We start from the raw sequence: 19,001 nt of genomic DNA, 5'->3' as shown, positions 1-19,001 counted from the left end.
AGCCCAGGCAGTCTGACACCAGACCTAGCTTCAACCTGCTCGTCTACAGCCGCCTCTCAGAAAGGGTTGTTGCCAGTATTACATGATAAGGATGCTTATAGAGCGCTGAGCAAAAACCTGGCACTTAGTAAGTGCTCAATTAAGTTTCCCACGGTCGCATTAACAGCTGGTGTTTCACGTTTGTTATAAAACACACACACACACACACACACACACACAACGCGATTTAATTCAACAAAAAATCAAAAGGACTGCTGAAGCCGGCGGGACCCGGGCCGGGGTCTGGGCGGGCGCCCCCCGGAGTGGCGAGGCTGGGCGGGAGGAAGCACGCTGGCCCGCGCGGGGGCGCGGGGACGCGGGGACGCGGGGACGCGGGGCCGGACCCGGGGGCGGAGTCACAGAGGCCCCGCCCCGCAGCCACCTGCGACAGGTGGGGCGCGCGGCGCCGGGCGCTCTACCATGGCCGCGGAGAGCGCTGGGCCGGGGCCGGGGCCGGGATCGGGATCGGGGTCGGGATCCGAACCCAGGCCGCTGTGCCCTGAGCACGACCAGCCCCTGCGCTGGTTCTGCTGCTCCGAGCGGCGGCTCGTGTGCGCCGCCTGCGCGGGGCTGGGCGGCCGCTGCCGGGGGCACCGCATCCGCCGGGCCGAGGAACGCGCCGAGGAGCTGCGGGTGAGCGGGTGGGCGCCGGAAGGCGGGGGCTCGGAGGGAGGGCGCGCCGCGGGAGTGGGGGAGGCGCGCCGAGCGAGACCTGGCAGGGCCCCGGGCGGACCTGGCAGCAGGGCGACGAGCCCAGCTCGGCAGTGGCACTGGCTGTCGAACGAAGCGGTTAAGGGTGTGGCCGCTGGAGTCAGGGCGACCCGAGTTCGAATCCCGCCTGCGTCCGTGCTCCTCACAACTCTGAGCCTCAGCATCCTCATCTGTAGTTTGGGGCTAATAATAGCGCGCATTTGTTAGAGTTGTGCCGTGTAAATAAGAGAAAGGGTGAGATGCTGTTTAGCCTATCACATGGTGCCCGATCCAGCCGCCCCCTCCTCCTCCGTTGCTCTGTTGACGCGGCTGAGAACCGGACCTGGCCTTGGGCAGTAAAGGGCTCCGCTGCTCCAGCTGCTCGTACAAAGTGTGCCCCAACTCCCGCCCCGGCGGAAGCTGACCTCTGGTAAACCCGGCCCTGCCTCGCTCCTCGGCCCCTCGGCTCGAAGCCCCTCCCCCTCGTCCACCCTTCAGGCTTCCCGGAGAGGTGATTTCTTTTCCCTTTCACGATTGGCCTTGACTGCACCTCCAGCCGGTTTCACCCGGTGAGCGGAGGGGGCGGGGACGATAGGGAGGTTCCTGCGGGAAGCCCTCACCTAGGGTTTCTCCCCACCTCCACTTCAGCTTGGCTCCAGGCTGGTCACCTTCCTGTCGCCACTCCTCCCTTGGGCTGCTGAGATGGAGAGTGGAAGTCACCCTGGGGCTTCCTGCCTCCTTCCACCCTAGCCCCTGGGGAGTTCCTTGCAATTTGATTAAACAGCCTGATTCTCCCAGCCTCTCCCCGGAGGAGTTCTGCCCAGCTGTGAGCCTCTCTGGGGACTTGCCTACTCAGATTGGACTGTAATAAACACCTCTGAAGAGGGTGGGAGTGGGGGGCTGGAGCCAGGAGGGATTCAGTTATTAGCAACACTTGAAAGCTCTTGGTTGGTCCTAGCTGTCACCACGATCCACAACAGTGAGGATGAAAATAAACTTGGATAATGTCACATAATCTTGCATAATGGATAGAAACTTTGCAAGTCCCAAAGGACTTAAATATCCATCATCTCATTCCATCTGGACCAAGGTCCTGCCTTCATTTTACAGATGAGGAAACCGAGGCCCAGAAAAGGGCAGTAAGTAACTGCTCTAAGGTTCCTCATGTTCAGGGGCTGGACCAGGACAGTCATTGACTAGGCCAGAGGAAACCACCTCTTTGCTTCAGTGGTTGGAGGGAGGAAGTGATGCTAATGGGAGTGAGAATTTAATGAAAACCTTTAAAAAAAAAAAGTTGCCATTAGGGCTGAATCTGAGTGGTGGATGGGGTGGGGTGACAGGCCTGTTTAGGGACCCACCCTGCTCAGGGCGCCTTCCCGGAACCCTCGTGAGGCCCTAAGCATGTTCATCTCCCTTGCCTCGATGGAGGTATGTTTTGCCCTCTCTTCCTCCAATTTTGAGTAGATTTTGGCTTTTGAACACTCCTTTCCCTATTCCTCTTACCAGCAAAGAAATTTTGCCCCAGGGCAAGATTCTTACTGAACTGGGCAAAAACAGCACGACGTGAGTTCAACAACTTCTCTCTTCTGGATTCCTGCCCTGTGGCTTTCCAGAAGCTAGTCTCACTTCCCTGGGTCCTGTGGTATATGGTGATCCTTCCAGTCAACTCAATTCTGTCATTTTGTATTGGTTGAAGTATAGGACTAATTCCTAACTGGGGTGGGGGCGGGGAAGGGGGGACGATTTGCAAGGGCTTCCTGGAAGAGGCAGCTGAGTTGCCTTTTGGCAGATGGAACTGGGGCGAAGCTCTTAGGGGAAATCGTGGAGGGGCTGCTGCTTGGAAGGGCTCCAGTTGTTACCTGGAGAAATGGAGTAGACGAGCAGGGGCCTGGCCATGTCTCCTTGAGCAGGTCACTGCTCTGTGGACCTCAGCCGCTGCTTTGCTAAAACGCTCCCCTGCTCTCACGGGCAGTGCTCACCGCTTTGGGGGCTGTGAACTGCTGAACGTCTTGTGGTCAAGGAAGTGGGTGTTCATTCATTCCATTTACTCAGGGCCTTCTGTGTGTAGGACTTTCTCTTCTAGGTGGTGGGACATAGAATAATTGGTCAAAGTCATGGTGCTTGTGTTCCAGTGGTGGGGGACAGATACAAAAAAAGTAAACACACTTAACATACAGTCAGAGAGTGATCAGTGCAAGGGAGAAAAATAAGCAAAATAAGGGAAGGGAGTGTGGGAATGGTCAGGGAAGTCCTCTGAAGAGGTGACATCTGAATGGAATGGGGACACAAGACTTGTGTGTGTATATACATATATATGGGAGAAGACTGCTGGTGACAGAAGAAACAACACATGCAAAGGCACTGAGGTCAGGACAAGTTTGGTATGTTTATAGAACAGAAAGAAGGCCAGTGTGGAGAGTGGTAGGAGGTGACACTGGGGAGATAAGCAGAGTCACATCAGGTAGGGCGTTGTTGGCTAAGGTAAGAAGCTTGCTCTCTGCTCACTGTGGGTGTTTTGGAAAGCCATTGAAGGGTTTTGAGCCAGGACATGATGTGATCTGATTTCCTTACCAAAGGTATCAGGGCCTGATCGTGGGGGTCAAGAATAATGGAAGCCCAGTTAGGAGGTTCTAACAGTGGTTCCTGTGAGTCAGTGGTGATCTGGGTGGAACAGCAGGAGTGGAGGCCATCAGAGGCGTCCAGAGGAGAGAGAGAGACTTTGGAGATGAGGCTGATAGGACTCGCTGATGGGTTAGCTGTGGGGTTGGAGGGTCACTGCTGGGGTTTTGGTCTGGGTAATGAGGTTGACTGTGGATGGTGCTGTTTAGTGAATGGGGACAACTTGGGAAGAGTTGTTTGAGAAGCCAATTTCTTCCGCATAGATGCAGGTGTGAAGAGTGAGGGAGCTGGGTCTGAAGGAGGATGGAGAGTATACAAGAAAGTGCTTATGATGATGGGCCATGAGATTTCAGGATAAAGAGGGAAGTAAGGCCACAAAAGAGGAGGATGGATAGTGAAAAGTGGTAAGGGTAATGTATTGGCGCCTCCAACCAAACTGAAGAATTGGTGGAATGAAAATACTAGAGTTAGTGATCTAGAAGGGTGGGAAGTGGTAGGCAGGTGTGAGGTCTTTGAAATGAAGGTTTTGGAGGTGCTATAGTTTGCAGTAATGATGAGGTCTGGGATATGACCATGGGAGTGGGTGGCTGAGGTGGGGTCAAAGGGAAAAAGCCCTTGGAATGGAGTGAATGGTTTAACTTGGATCAAGATGCCATGGGTATTGTTTTTGTTGCAGAACAAGATTGTGGACCAGTGTGAGAGACTGCAGTTACAGAGTGCTGGCATCACCAAGTATGTGGCCGAGGTCCTGCCAGGGAAGAACCAGAGAGCAGTGGTAGGTAATTCTTCCCCTTTCCCCCTACCCGGGGCTCCCTCCTAGGATAAGACCCTGGTCTTAAGGCCTTGGGCCAGTCTGGGGTCCCTTCCCAACCTCACAGACTCATTGTGCTACTAGCACAGCTGGATGCCCAGGAGGATGGTTTCCCATCTCTCTGAGCCTCGGTTCTACCTTCTGGGCAGAGCGTACTATTCCCAGTACCACACTGGATGCAAAGACTCTGCTAGAAAATGACTTTCTTGGGGCAAGGGATCAGCAAGGGTTGCATTCTTCTACCATCTAATTATTTTGTGCTTAGCTCTCAAATTATAAAAGAACCTAGGGACTTTCACATTGAGTATTCTTTATGACAATCTTATGCAGTAGGTGGCAGTAACATCCCTGTTTACAGATGGGGAAATGGGTCCCATAGAGGTTAACTGACTTGCCCAAGGTCCAACAGCCTCTGGCAGAGTCAGTTCTATGATCTGGACCTTCTGACTCCCCAGCCAGTGCTCCTTCTGCTGCACCCCACTGCTGATCTTTTATTCAGTTGACTCATTCCCACTGCTCCATCTTCACTCTCAAGTATGCCCTTCACTGGCAGGGGCTATGAATTTCTTTCTGCCCATTCTCTCCCTCCTTCCCCCGCCACGGTACATGCACATGGACCATTGGATTTAGAAACATGCACAGCACTGGAGATCCTGACAAGAGGAGTTTTGTAGAGTGGTGGGGTGAAGCCCTGATTTGAGTGGGTTTCAGAGAGAATAGAAGGACAATTTGGGATAGTTGACACTGGCAACTCTTGAGGAGCCTTGCTGTAAAAGGGAGCTGAGAAATGGGATGATAGTGGAGGGGGACACGGGATCAAGAGGGTTTTGTGTTTTGTTTTTTAAAATGGGAGAAATTACTCTATGTATGTGTACTGATGAGAATTGTCTAGTAGAAAGGGGGAAATTAATGATGCAAGAGAAAGGGGGAAATCAGGTACAGCAAAGGACATGGGATCTGGTCAACAAGTGGGGGTGCTGGCCATAGATGAGAGCATGGGCAGTTCATCCACAGAAACAGAGAAGGCAGCATGTGTGGGCACAGGTGGAGGTCCACAGTAGGGGATGGGCAGAGCTTGCGGAATTTCTCTTCTGATTGCTTCTATTTTCCATAATCACCTCTGCTGTCAGTTCTTTTTTTTTTTTTAAAGATTTTATTTTTTCCTTTTTCTCCCCAAAGCCCCCTGGTACATAGTTGTATATTCCTCGTTGTGGGTCCTTCTAGTTGTGGCATGTGGGATGCTGCCTCAGCGTGGTTTGATGAGCGGTGCCATGTCCGCACCCAGGATTCCAACCAACGAAACACTGGGCCGCCTGCAGCGGAGCGCGTGAACTTAACCACTCGGCCACGGGGCCAGCCCCTGCTGTCAGTTCTTGATGCCATTTGTCAGTTTATAGATATGTTTTGTTCTCTATCAATCTGTTAATGTGGTAATACATTGAGAGTTTCTCATGCTAAACTATCCTGGAATTCCTGGGGAAGCCCAAACCAACTTGATCATAAGGTATTTTTTTTTAACTTTTAATTTTTAGATAATTGTAAACTCACATACAGCGGTAAGCAATGATTACATGGTGATATTCCCTACGCCCTTCATCCACTTCTCCCCAATGGTAACATCTTTCCTAACTTTAGGACAATATCATAACCAGGAAATTGGCATTGATACAACCCACCTTGTTCAGATTTCGCCAGTCTTACGTGCATTTATTTATGTGTCTCATTCTAGGTAGTTTTATCACGTGTATAGATTTGTGTGACTGCCACCAAAATCAAGAGACAGAAGAGTTCCATCATAAGGCTCCCTTGTGATTGCCTTTTATAGCCACGCCCTCACCCTCCTGCCCTTTGTATTATTGTTGTATGTATTTTCCCGGTTTGGATTGCTAATCTTAGTTCAGGGTTTTTTAAGAAGGATTTTTGCATTTATGCTCAGGAGTGAGATTAGCCTATGAATTTCACTTCCTGTATAATCCTTATCAGATTTTATCTTGAGGTTATATAACCCTAATTCAATGAGTTAGGAAACAGAATTCTTTATTGTCACTGGAGGAGTGTGTATGAATTGGAATCATCTGTGCCTTGAATGTTTGGTGACACCTCCTGTGAAACTGTCTGGGCTTGGCACTGTTTTTCTTGGTAGATTTTTAACGACTGATTCATTTTCCACTATGATTATAGGATTATTCCTGTTCTTTTCTCTTTGGTTTCGGTAAACTTTTTCTGGAAAAATTATCTGTCTGTTTTTAAATTTAATGGCATAAAGTTGTTCTTAATCTTGATCAAAATTGCCACAGATTTGTCTATTTTGTCTTTTTAAAACATTTAATTATTTTATTTATTTATTTTTTTTGATGAGGAAGATTGGCCCTGAGCTAACATTGGTGCCAGTCTTCCTCTACTTTGTATGTGGGATGCTGCCACAGCATGGCTTGATGAGTGGTGTGTAGGTCTGCATCGGGGATCTGAACCTGCGAACCCCAGCAGCCGGAGCTGAGCATGCGAAGTTAACCACTACACCACCAGGCCGGCTCCTTGTTAGTCTGTTCAGAGAACCAGCTTTTAGTATTTTGATCCTCTCTTTGGGATCTTTTTCATTTCATTATTATTTCCTCTTATTTTTGTAATTTTTTTCTTCTAATTTTTTTCCGATATGCATCGTTTTTTTGAACTTCCTGAGTTGAACACAGTCTGTTAATTTTAGTCTTCTTTCTCAAGGTAGACATTTAAGGATATATTTTCTTCTAGGTATTGATAGAAGTACATCCCACGATTATGATGTAGTGTTTTCATTCAGTTATAAGTATTTTTAAATTTCCATTATGATTTGTTCTTTTACTATGAGTTATTAGAAATATGCTTTTGAATCTCCAAATGTATGGTTTTACTTTTCAAATTATCATTATTTTTACTGATTTCTAACTGAACTGCATTGTAGTCTGTATGATATCAGTTGTCTGAAATTCATTGAGGCTTGCGTCATGCCCTAAAATATAGTCAATTTAGGTGAATGTTTCACATTCACTTGCAAAAATGTATAGGGTCCTATATATGTCTATTAATTAAGCTTATTAATTGGTTCAAATCTTCTCTATACTTACTAATTTTTTATCTGCTGGATTTATTGATTACTGGCAAAGGGAATTTACGTTTTCATATCATGCTCTAGGTTTGTTTATTTTTCCTCATAATTCTGCTAATTATTCTTTGTATATCTTGGTGCTATTTATTAAATGTGTATAATTAGATTTGTTATATATTCTTGGCAAACCATTCCTTTTGTCACTTTATAATGACCTTTTATGCCCAGGAATTCTTTTTTTGCCTTAAAAGTCTAATTTGCCCTTTATTCATTCCTATGCCAGCAAATATGTTCCTGATATATTGTTTTATTTCCTTTTACTTTCAACTTTTCTATGTTCTCATGCATTAGGTGTGTCTTATAACTGAGTTTTGTTTCCCTTTTAACAGATCCAATCTGATAATCCCTGCCTTTTAATTAGAGAGTTTAATCAATTTATCACTATTGTGATTGCTGATATATTGGATTTATAGCTGTCATTTAATTTTATGTTTTGTATGTAGTCTGCTTTTTCTGTGCTTTTTTTCTTCCTTCCTTTTCTTTCTTCCTTTCCTCCCTCTTTTTCCCCGTATGAGTTTGAAAGTTAGACATTCTATTTATGGTCTACTTTTGGTACCCTTAAAATTTTAACATGAATATTTAACAATGTCTAAAATGAGTCAACCTGAAAAATACAAGCACCATAAGCATGCTTTAACCCAATAACCCCACTGGTCTTACATGTTGTCCAGTATTTTAAAGTATATCTTTTAGTAAGTTCCCCCATTCATATTAAATATTCCCTTTTTGATTAGAGGTGTCTTTATTGTACTCTCATTTTTTTTATGATGGTTTAGATGAGTATAAAATTCTAAAGTAAAATACAAGTCCCACCCAGGGCACTTGAGTCCTCAGCTCTTGATTACACTGGTTTTCAGTTTCCTTTCTACGTTTGGACTCCAGGGGATTTCCTTTACTTAGCCGCCAGAGCAGCTACACTTTTAAAAGGATGCTTGGGCTATTTTTCCAGCCTTTCTGTGTTTTGTTCTAGGAGGGTTTTTAGTTTATTCTGTCCTATCTTTTGGAAAGGGAAGTTTTCTTTTTTTCCTCTGCTGTTCTCTTCTGAGAATGACTCAAGAAACGTGTTGAAATTGCCTGCCGTCTTCCAGTCAGGGAGAATCTGACACATCTGGGGTCAGGGTCTGTTCTTAATCCTGATCACACAGTGCAAACGTGGCTGCAGAGCCCAATCCCTGTGGGGAAGGCATCAAGGTGGGACAGAGAGAAGAGCGGGAGCTCATGTGGTTGAGCACGTGTGTGCGGGGCTTTGCTCTGTTTGCTTTAGATGTGTTCGCTTGTTTCATCCTCACAACAGACTTAGGAGGTAGGTACTGTTATTATCCTCATTTGACAGATTCAAAAGCTGAGGCATAAGGAAGATAAGTGAGATGCACAAAGTTCCACAGCCAGTAAGTGGAACAGCTGAGATTTAAGGCTAGGGTCTGTCTCTTCAGCCTGATTTCCTAACCACCATGTTATGTTGCCTCATGAGAACACTGAAGTTGGAGTTTGAACTTCTGGGTTCACTGGGCCATTCACTTAGCCACTGTCTCTTCCCCGTTGTGCAACCTGTGGGATAATTGTCCCCTGCACAGTACAAAGCAGGTCTTCAGGGGCAGGAAACAGGGAAAGTTGCTGGCTCTCCGTGACCTTCTGGCCTGAAGGAGACAGTTCTCCTCTCACTTGTCTGGCAAGAGTGCAGATGCTTCATGCAACAGACACCTTTGTGGGGGGTTGGTTACCAGATGGCATTGGTGTAGGGGAATTGTGTTGGACTGCAAGTCAAGAGAACTGGGTTCTTGGGGCCAGCCCAGTGGTGTAGTGGTTAAGTTCAGCACGCTCTGCCTTAGCAGCCTCAGTTCATGGGTTTGGAACCCAGGTGGGGACCTACAGCACTCACCAAGCCATGCTGTGGCGGTGACCCACATACAAAATAGAGAAAGAATTGCGCAAATGTTAGCTCAGGGCTAGTCTTCCTCAAGCAAAAAAAAAAAAAAAAACAGAGAGAGAGAGATAACTGGCTTCTAGTCCCAGCTCTGCCAGTGACATGGCATGTGAGTGCTACCAAGAGATTTTTGACTAAGTTGGAAAAAACTTTCCCATTCAGTCATTTGGTAAATATTTGATTACCTACTGTGTGCCATACACTATGCTGGTTGGTAGGAGAGATGTGTTAACTTAATTGACTGAGAATTGATTTCAGGCCTCCTATGTGACAGGTGAGAATTTTACCATGGAATGGACAGATTTAGGAGGTAATGAGCTTTTTGTTCTCAGACGTGATTGGAATATCAACTGGACTACTGTTGGTACTCACCCTGTTGATAGGGATGACTTTTGAGGGCTTTCTGCTCTGCAATTCTATGATTTTCTAACCTTGGTCTGTTGGCCTTGGGTTTCCCAATTGTGAAATAAGCAGATGATTCTGGTTGATCTTTAAGCCCTGCCCAGCTCTTCCATTCTGTGATCCTGGTTCCATGAGATATGGCCTGGATGTCTGGATTGTAAATTTCTTTACCTTAAACCATATATGGGAAATCTTAGGGCTGGGATGGCTTAAACTCTATTACTCCCATTCCTGTGCCTATGGCAGACATTGCTAATCAATCTCAGCACTCCTGACTGAGCCCAAACCCTCCTAATCCTGACTGGGGCTTTGCCGGGACCTGACTCCTTGTTTTATCCCTTGTCAGAGCACGGCCAGTGCAGCACGGGAACTGGTCATCCAGCGGCTGGGTCTGGTGAGGAGTCTGTGCGAGAGCGAGGAGCAGCGCTTGCTGGAACAGGTGCATGGCGAAGAGGAGCGGGCCCACCAGAGCATCCTGACACAGCGAGCACACTGGGCTGATGCGCTGCAGAAGCTCGACACCATCCGCACCAGCCTGGTGGACATGCTCACCCATCTGGACGACCTCCAGCTGATTGTAAGTCAGGCAAGGGTCAGGGCACGACCAGCTGGCCAGTCTTCCCAAAAGTCTGAATACATCCAGCATGTTTATCGGTAGGAGGTAGGTGGAAAAGGATCATTTGGAGCACAGATGAGGCAGGGGAATAAAATTAGACAGATTTTTGTTTTTTTGTACCTGGTAACTGTTCTTTCAACAATGAGCAAATATTTACTGAGTGCCTACTCTCTGCTAAGCACTGTGCTGTGGGGGTGGAGTTATAGGATACAGCTGTCAGTGACTCGGCCTTAGGGAGCAGACCAACGCATAAACTGATAATTAAGGTATGGAGGGCTATGTCCCATGGTAGAGGACATCACTGGGAGCGGGGGACCCCACAATCCAGGCCTGCCGTGAGTGGTGGTCAGGGAAGGCTTCCTGGATGAAGTGCCTTAGAAGCTGATGCCGGAAAGATAAGAGTAGCAGCTATGTTAAAGGAAGTGGGGAGGAGGAGGAGGGAGTTCAGAATCACGCAGCGAGAACTCTGCACTCAGGGGACCTGAGAAGGGTCCAGTATGAAAATTCGGAGCTCATCCTTAATCCTACCACCCGGAAATTGCCGTGATTAATATTTAGGTACCTATCCTTTCAAAGTATTTTGCATAGATATGCAGGTACCTGCCGTTTTAAGATGTGTGACATCTGAATAAATATGCCAGGCAGAGAAATGAGAATGTGGAACACCTGAGCTGTCCCACTGCAGTTCAAGTAGGGCAGTTTCCACGACTGCCCTAGATTGTGCATTCATTGAGTCACACAGCTTCTGTGTACAGAGGACACTGTGTCCCAGACACTGGGACAGTCACGATAGAAGATTCGGGAAGAGTCCCAGCCATCTAGGAGCTGACAGTCTCAATGGGGGTGAAATCCTGGGTACATGTGTGCTTGTCCTGAAGTGTAGTTGGGGGAAAGTCAGGATTCCCTGGGCCCAGGGGACACAGTGATTCATTCTGAGTGTGGGGTGGGGGAGGGATGCCAAGAAGAACCCATAAAGCTTTGTGCTGGGTCTTAGAGAAGGAGTCCAATGTTTTATTCTAGAGTCTGCATGAGCCCTCCACGCCAGTGGAATATATTCAAGTCTTGACTGCCTGCTGGGTTTCTGGTGCCAACCTGACTCTGTTTTCTTTTCTCACAGCAGAAGGAGCAGGAGATCTTTGAGAGGTGAGTATGGCCCCGTAATTTGCTTGGACAGTCATGGGAACCATGGCCCTTAGACCTCCACCTAGTCCGTTGCATTCAGGCCCCGCCGCTCCTGGGATAAAGCTCAGGGCATGCAGCTAAGCAGCTTCCCTGGAGCCAGGCTGCATGGACAGGCGCCATCCTGCCCCTAGCTTGGAGAACTGCTTTAGACCCATGTGGAAGGGCAGTGAAAGGACTTATTGATAGGCGCCTGCCACTGGCTTTCTTAAATGTTATCCTATTAAATAGTGCACAGTCACCTGTTGGAAGGGTCTACCACCCCCACCGACAAATGAGCATGCTGAGGCGCAAGGAGGGGAGGGGACTTGCTAAGCCCCAGAGCTGGGATGTGGACCCACACCTGACACCTGACCCGTACTGTATTCTCTACCTCACTACCCCTTTCTCTGACGAAAGAATCTTTGAAACTTAAGTCAGCATGAACTCGAATTTTCACCACTCACAATTTGCATTTTAATTATGCCACCATAAAAGAATTTCATCAGGCCCTACCTGGTCCTGAATGGCTGAGAGCCAAGAGCCTGAGGAAGTGGCCGAGAGGATATCATTTGCCAAGCCGAGAAATTAAATTCTTACACCTGTGCAGGATACCAGAGCTGCAGCTGAGGCGCACAATTCATTCTTCTTATTAATTTTTGTATTTAAGCTTCAATAGCACTATGTGCGCATGAGAGGAAGAAAAAAACAACTCCACCAATATAAAACCGCTTAAAATGTAAAATGTGTCTCTGTCCTCCCTTTCCCATCATTCCCTAGAGGTGATGAGTTTTCACAGTTAGATGTGTGTCTTGTGGACTTACCTATATATAGTCATAGGAGAGTGTGTGGGAGTTTTTTGCTTCTTTAAAAAGTTTTTAAACACAGATGGGATCATTTTATGCTTGCAGTTCGATCTTTGAATCTTTCCGCATCAGTACATTTAGATTTACCTCACTTTTTGGAAAGTCTGTGAAGTATTCCACAGTATGGATGCACCCAAATTTAGTTTCCTGTCTCCTTTTTTTTTTTTTTGAGGAAGATTAGCCCTGAGCTAACATCTGCTGCCATTCCTCCTCTTTTTGCTGAGGAAGACTGGCCCTGAGCTAACATCTGTGCCCATCTTCCTCTACTTTATATGTGGGACGCCTGCCAAGCGTCCATACTTGCCAAGCGGTGCCATGTCCGCACCCGGGATCTGAACCGGCGAACCCCGGGTTGCCAAAGCAGAACGTGCGCACTTAACTGCTGCGCCACCGGGCCGGCCCCTACTGTCTCCTTTTAATGTGTGCTTGGCTTGTTCCTCCTTTTCCCTCTTATGATCTTCCCACCTTCTGCTAGTCTCCTCTTTCTCCTTTATCTTCATCATCTTCCTCTAATATAGTCTGTCCTCAATATCAAGCTGCTATGAGTTTTGGAAAAATTTTGGATCTTTAATTTTTTGTTTTTAAATATTTCAAACTTATAGAAGAGCTGCAAAAATAGTATAATGAACTTCACCTAGAAATACTGATTCACATTTTCCCACATTTGCTCTCCATCTCACTCTGTCTCTTTCTTCCTATCAAGCGTAGATATAAAAAGCTTATTTTTTCTGACCTAGTTGAGAGTAAGTTGCAGACAGCATGACCTTTTATCCCTAAACACTTCAGCATGTATCGCCTAAGAACAAAGACATTCTCTTCCATAACCACAGTATAAGTATTAAATTCAGGAGATCTATATAATACTATAACATACAGTCCGTGTTCACGTGTTGCCAATTGTGCTAAAAATGTTCTTAACAGTGTTTGGATTATTTCCCCTGATCCATCAGGTCTTTTTTCATCTGGAATTGTTCCTTGGGCTTTTTTTTTTTTTTCCTAAACATTTTTAAAGAGTCAGGCCCATTGTTTTATAGAATATCTCTTAATTTGGGTTTCCCTGATGTTGCGTCATGGTTAGACTCACGTTATGCATTTTTGGCAGGAATATCTCATAAGCAGTGTGCCCTCAGTCCATCCCATCAGGGGGCACGTGGTATCGCTTGGTCCCATTGTCAGCGATGTTGATTTCGATCACGTGGGTAAAGTGGTGCCTACCAGGTTTCTTCATTATGATGTTACATCTTCCCTTTCGTGATGAATAAGCAATCTGAGGAGATACTTTCTGTGTAAACAGCCTATTTACCTTCGAAATTTCATCCAATAGTTTGAGCATCCATTCCTTATTCCTGCCTGAATTATTCATTTATTTGCTTGTTGCTTCACTCACTTATTTAGTATGGATGTAGACTCATGGATTCTTACCAAGTAGTAACCAGTGAATTTTTTTCAGTGCTTCATAATCTGTCATTGCTACTGTTCATTTTGATCTTTAAACTAGCCCAGATTTGGCCACTAAGAGCCCCTTCAAGAGGAATCTTCTGTCCTTTCGACAGGTCCCCATCACTCTTTGAGCACTTTCTTGCTTTGTGGCACAACAAGATATCCCAGGTTCAACTTTTTCTTTTCCTGTCTCAGGCCTGGAATCAGCTATTTCTCCAGGGAGCCCGGGCTCCTTTTAGGGAGGAGTAGTATTGAAAAACAAATCTGGGCATTGGGTGTGCTCATTGCTACTGATGTGGCCTTGCTTCCAGGCCTCTCAGTGGACAGGAGACAGAGCTAGGAAGTGTGCGTGTGTCGTTTTTTTATTCATGAGTTTGTATCCCAACTTCTAATTCCAGTCATACACCGCAGGGGTTTTCCTTTGCCTTCCCCCATTCTCTGTTTGTATCTTTCTTCTCTCACAGTGTGAACCCTGGCTCCCAACAACGGCGATGTATTTATTCATTTGTTCAATCCTACAACGTACACAAAGTTGTTTGAGAATTGCGAAACCCGTGTAACTATTGGCAAACCTACCAGTAGAGTTCAGGATTTGTTTGCAGTTCTTTGTGCCTTTAGACTGAGGGTGTGTACTCTCAAAGTACTGTGTTCAAAACTTGTCAAGCCCCTTCTAGCTGGGAACTCACTTGTCTGAGAAATTCCTTGTCGGCTCCCATGTTGTTTCCAGGTCCGCAGCAACACCCCGGGCATTCTGATCCCAGCCAGGGCCCTGCTGTGTCCGAGCCCCATTTCACTCCCACTCCTTTGGGGTCACGAGTTTTCTTTTCTGTGCCACGAGGTAGCTGGACCAGCTGGTTCTCTAGTGTCTAGTGTCTACAGTTGACCTCACATTTGCCCTGGGATGGCTTAGGACCGCCAACATCGGCTCCTCTTTCCTCCCCACCTGATGGCTGGGGCTCCTCCAGACCCAGCCTCAGTGCTTTGAGAAGATGCAACAGGCTCTCTCTTGTCCTGACCACAAAGAGCCTTTGTTACCAGAGCTCGCTCTTGGCTTTTCGGAGGTTCTGTTCACCTCCTTCCTCCCAAGCCAGGACAGTCTGGGACAGTCTTGCAAACAGCTCGCATCCGTGAGGAGACATGCCCCACCCTCTCTCCCCTCCTTACTTATGAGCAGAGCTGGGAGATGTGGGGAAGAGAGTGTGTGCTCTCCAAACCGCTGCCTGATCTCCAGCCATCTTCAGGGTTAGAGGCAGTGGGCGAGTTCTTTCTCCGAACCCAGCTCAGAAGTCTGCAAAGCTCTGTGGGGAATCTTCGCTTTGCCCTACACCCCTTTGAGGTTTCACTTCAGGTTATGGGAAAAATTATGTCGAATGGTGCCCGGACTCCAGCCTGGGTTTGTCCTACGTGGAGGCAGGAGGTGAATCCAGCTCCCCTTTGAACTGTATGCCTACTCCACATCTCTGTTCTCTCCTGTCAAATGGAATAACGACCACCTCCCAAGTTATGGCAAAGATTATGTGAGATTCTGTATAGAAAACAGCAGGTCCACAGCCTGGCTGCTTAAAAAATGGCAATTCTCTCCTCCTAGGCAACTTATGTTCCCAAATTCCCTCTTCAACCAAACCCAGTCCCCCTTCTAGCTGAAGAGAGGTAGTTATTGGGAGCCCAGGGGAATTTAGGGCTGAGGTGATAATGGATAGGCCCTTGCCATGTGATCCGGGTGTTTGCATGTTTGCGTGTTAAGAGTAGAGGTTTTGGAGGGAGGCAAGATTTTCTCTGAGCAGGATGGTGGAGTGAAAGATGCACAGGGTTTCAGAGGCGCAGGTCCTAGTGCCAGCTCTGCTACTATTACTGAGAGACACTGGCGAGTTTCTTCCCCTGCAGAGCAGACCGACTCAGAGTTCTAATACTGGCCCCAAGTATTTACCTCCCTGTGAATCATCTGCATTGCTAGAATTAAGGCTCCTGGGTGGGGGGCACAGGAGGAATGCCTACCTTCCCTTTTGCGTTCTTATGTGGCGCCTGGCTGCCAATCCTAGTGTCACCCTCCTGGGAAGAAGGTTTTACATCTATCCCCCTCCCATCACCCTGTGTCAATCCAGATACATTTCTAGAACCTTCCTGAATCTCTATTTTTTTTTTTTCCCCTGCACAAGGACTGAGGAAGCAGAGGGCATTTTGGATCCCCAGGAGTCAGAAAAGCTGAACTTTAATGAGAAGTGCACTCTCAGCCCACTACTGACTCAACTCTGGGCGACAGCGGTTCTCCGTTCCCTCTCAGGTGAGGAGCTGCTGGAACCTGGCACCAGTTGGAGGAAGTGGGCTTCTGACTGGGGTTTGCTGCTGGGTCACAGTAGGGACTAGTGTATCTGGGAGGGGAGCGTTAGCAACCAGTGAGGCCGAGTGCAGGCTTGTCGGTAGACCCGAGGCTCTGGACAGGCCTGGGGCAGCTGAGCCGAGTCCTTCCCATTTCCAGACCAGTGTGCTCTGTGGTCGGGTCTAGGATAAACCTTGTTCCTGTAAATCACGTCCTTATGTCCCGCCCTAGTGGGACAGCTCAGTATTCTCTCTTGGAAACCTAGTTTCTCTTTAAGAAGATATAATTGATGGCCAACTGGAGAAGATCTGGAGCGAGAATTGAGCTGCCTCGATTTGCCTCACTTATTCACTTAACAAACATGGACTCGGGTTGACTGTGGGCCTGGCCTTGTGCTGTATGCTGGGGCTGCTGAGGCAAACGTGACACAGTCTCCAGCCTCCAGGAATTTCCACTCAGCGTGGAGGTTCTCAAAGCAGGCTTCCCCCAACCTGGATGGAAGTTTCCATACGCCCAGTTGTGGTCTTTACACAATTCACAGAAAGGTTAGGTTAATGGATTGAATTTTTCTCACTTTTAACCCTCCCCACTGCGTGTTATCCTTACAGTTCTGGTACAAGCTATAGCATGTCTGTACTCGAGAGTCTAGTATCAGTGCCTGATGTGCTGGCGGTTGGAAACTATGTATGTGATGCTTCCTGGCTTCCAGGGGCCGTGTCCCCCGCCGTCAGACAAGTCTGATCTTGAGGCTGCAGATATGCCCAAGTGGAATGCAGTCTGATCAGTGCCAGCTGTAGGAACAAACAGTGACCCTGCCACCAACTCACTGTGTGACCTTGGGCAACTCACTTCTCTCTGGGCCTTATTTCTCTCAGAGGTTACAGGTGAGGGGCCTGGACTAATAATAACTACTGTTGTCATGGCCAGAATTTATTGAGCACTTATTATAAGCCAGGCACATGATGTGTATCATCTCATTTGATCCTCACGACCACCCTGTGATAAGTCCTATTTTGATCCCCATTTTACAGATGAGGAAACCAAGGCGCAGAGAGAGTAAATGGCTTGTCTGAGGTCACACTGCCAGTGAGGGGTGTGGGGAGGAAGCCCTTTGCTACCTGGCAGGACCAGGTTATGGCTGAGGGTGGGCCTTGGGCAACTGAGAATTCTTTCTGGCAGGCACAGAGGACGTGCGTATTGATGAGAGGACTGCCAGCCCCTTGCTGCAATTGTCGGACGATCGAAGGACCCTGACTTTCAATGCCAAGAAGTCCAAGGCCTGTGCAGATGGCCTGGAGCGCTTTGACCACTGGCCTAATGCCCTGGCTGCCACCTCCTTCCAGGCTGGGCTGCATGCTTGGACGGTGAATGTCCAGAACAGCTGTGCCTACAAGGTGGGCGTGGCTTTAGTCCAGCTGCCTCGGAAGGGTTCTGGCAGTGACTCTCGTCTGGGCCACAATGCCTTCTCCTGGGTCTTCTCCCGCTACGACCAAGAATTCTGTTTCTCGCACAATGGGCAGCACGAGCCCCTGAGGCTGCTGCGTTGCCCGGCCCAGCTGGGCGTGCTGCTGGACTTGCAGGCGCAGGAGCTGCTATTCTACGAGCCAGCCTCGGGCACGGTGCTCCACACTCACCACGCCACCTTCCTGGGGCCACTCTTCCCAGTCTTTGCTGTGGCCGACCAGACCATTTCCATCGTCCACTGACCTTTGGCCATGGGGAGGCCATGTCTACCTCCCCACCAGCCTTTCAGGCCACCTCTCTAGCCAGTGTCCTTTTCCTAAATGTTGCTTATGCCGGATGGGCAGCTTTGGGAGGGGGGGTGGTCTGTTTCAGACCTGGGCCTCCATCTCCCAAACCCACCAGGCATCTGCCCCTCTGAGGGTGTCTTGTTCAACACCCTCTCTATAGCATCCAGCATGGTGCCTAGAGCATAGTGAGTGTGCAATAAATATGTGGCGAGTGAAAGGATGGGAGGATGGATGGATGGGTGGATGGATGGATGGATGGACAGGTGGATGGATAGGTGGATGGATAGACAGATGACTGGGTGTTTTTGGTCGACTCTTCTGAAGCACTGCCTTACAGCCCCCTGCCCCCTAGCTTTGAGTGTGTAGGAATGGTGCTCTGACCGAACAGCCTGTGGCTGCAGCTCTTTCATCCTCTCAATTCAGTGCTTCTCAGTCCTTTTCATGACATGGCACAGAGAGCAAAGAAGATTCTTCTAGCACACAAGGACAATCGGGAGGGGATTTAGAACTCCTGCCAGGCTGCTCCTGGCCAGAGGACTCTGGCCTGGGGGCCTGTATTCTTCCCCCAGGTCCTGCCCAGCCACTCAGAAGACCGAGGAAATCCTATCTCCAGGTAACCTGACGGCAACACACCCATTGGCAGCTTGGCCTCCGACCTGGCAGCTGAGCTCCAGCCTGTGCCCTCCCGTGGTCACAGGGACGAAGTTGCCCCTGACTGCACCTGATGAGTGTCCCCACCTAATGGCCCCTCTGATTTAATGTGGAAACCTGGGGTGAAGGCTTGAAGCCAGAAAAAGCGGAGCGAGGAAGAGGGCCAGCCTTAGGGAACATGGACATTATTAAATGTTTTAAAAGATTGAAAAGTTTCTTCCGTATCCTTTGTTGGTAACGGGGCAAATCCCCCTAGTGCCAGCTCAGATCTTAGAGGTGCATTTGCTGGGAAACTGATGTCTTCCTCACTCTCCTCCACGGTCCCAGAAGTAAATGGTTGGCAGCTCAGCATCCATGGCCGAAAGAGCCTGGAGACGGGGTTCCATGCCCTGCCTTGCTGGGACCAAGGACAGGTCCCTTCTTGCTCTATGAGGAGGTCACACTACAACAGTGGTCCTCATATTTTTGTTTCATCTGGGAACATAATTCAAAGGCAACCTTACCTACAACTTCAGGCTCCTGGGCCCAAAGATGGGGGCCAGAGCCCTCCCCACTCTTAAGTTTGCTCAATAATT

General features: G+C 48.2%; 1 protein-coding gene across 2 annotated transcripts; it reads left to right on the top strand.

The window, feature by feature from the left end:
• The first annotated feature begins 389 nt into the window (after nucleotides 1–389).
• On the top strand, nucleotides 390–18,638 carry BSPRY (B-box and SPRY domain containing). Of its 2 annotated transcripts, none has more exons than XM_070518957.1 (6): nucleotides 390–672; nucleotides 4,025–4,123; nucleotides 9,974–10,204; nucleotides 11,364–11,386; nucleotides 15,864–15,988; nucleotides 17,204–18,638. In XM_070518957.1, exons 1-6 carry the CDS (start codon nucleotides 460–462, stop codon nucleotides 17,728–17,730), a joined length of 1,218 nt encoding a protein of 405 aa, XP_070375058.1. In that variant the 5' UTR covers nucleotides 390–459; the 3' UTR covers nucleotides 17,731–18,638. The 2 variants fall into 2 exon arrangements, with proteins under 2 accessions (XP_070375058.1, XP_044634933.1); XM_044778998.2 differs by having other exon boundaries at nucleotides 392–672; nucleotides 11,361–11,386.
• Nucleotides 18,639–19,001: the final 363 nt, after the last annotated feature.

Source organism: Equus asinus, chromosome 10, assembly GCF_041296235.1.
Source record: "Equus asinus isolate D_3611 breed Donkey chromosome 10, EquAss-T2T_v2, whole genome shotgun sequence".
NCBI lineage: Eukaryota > Metazoa > Chordata > Mammalia > Perissodactyla > Equidae > Equus > Equus asinus.
Note: the sequence above shows the minus strand (reverse complement) of the source record. Positions and strands in the feature narration are given on the sequence as shown.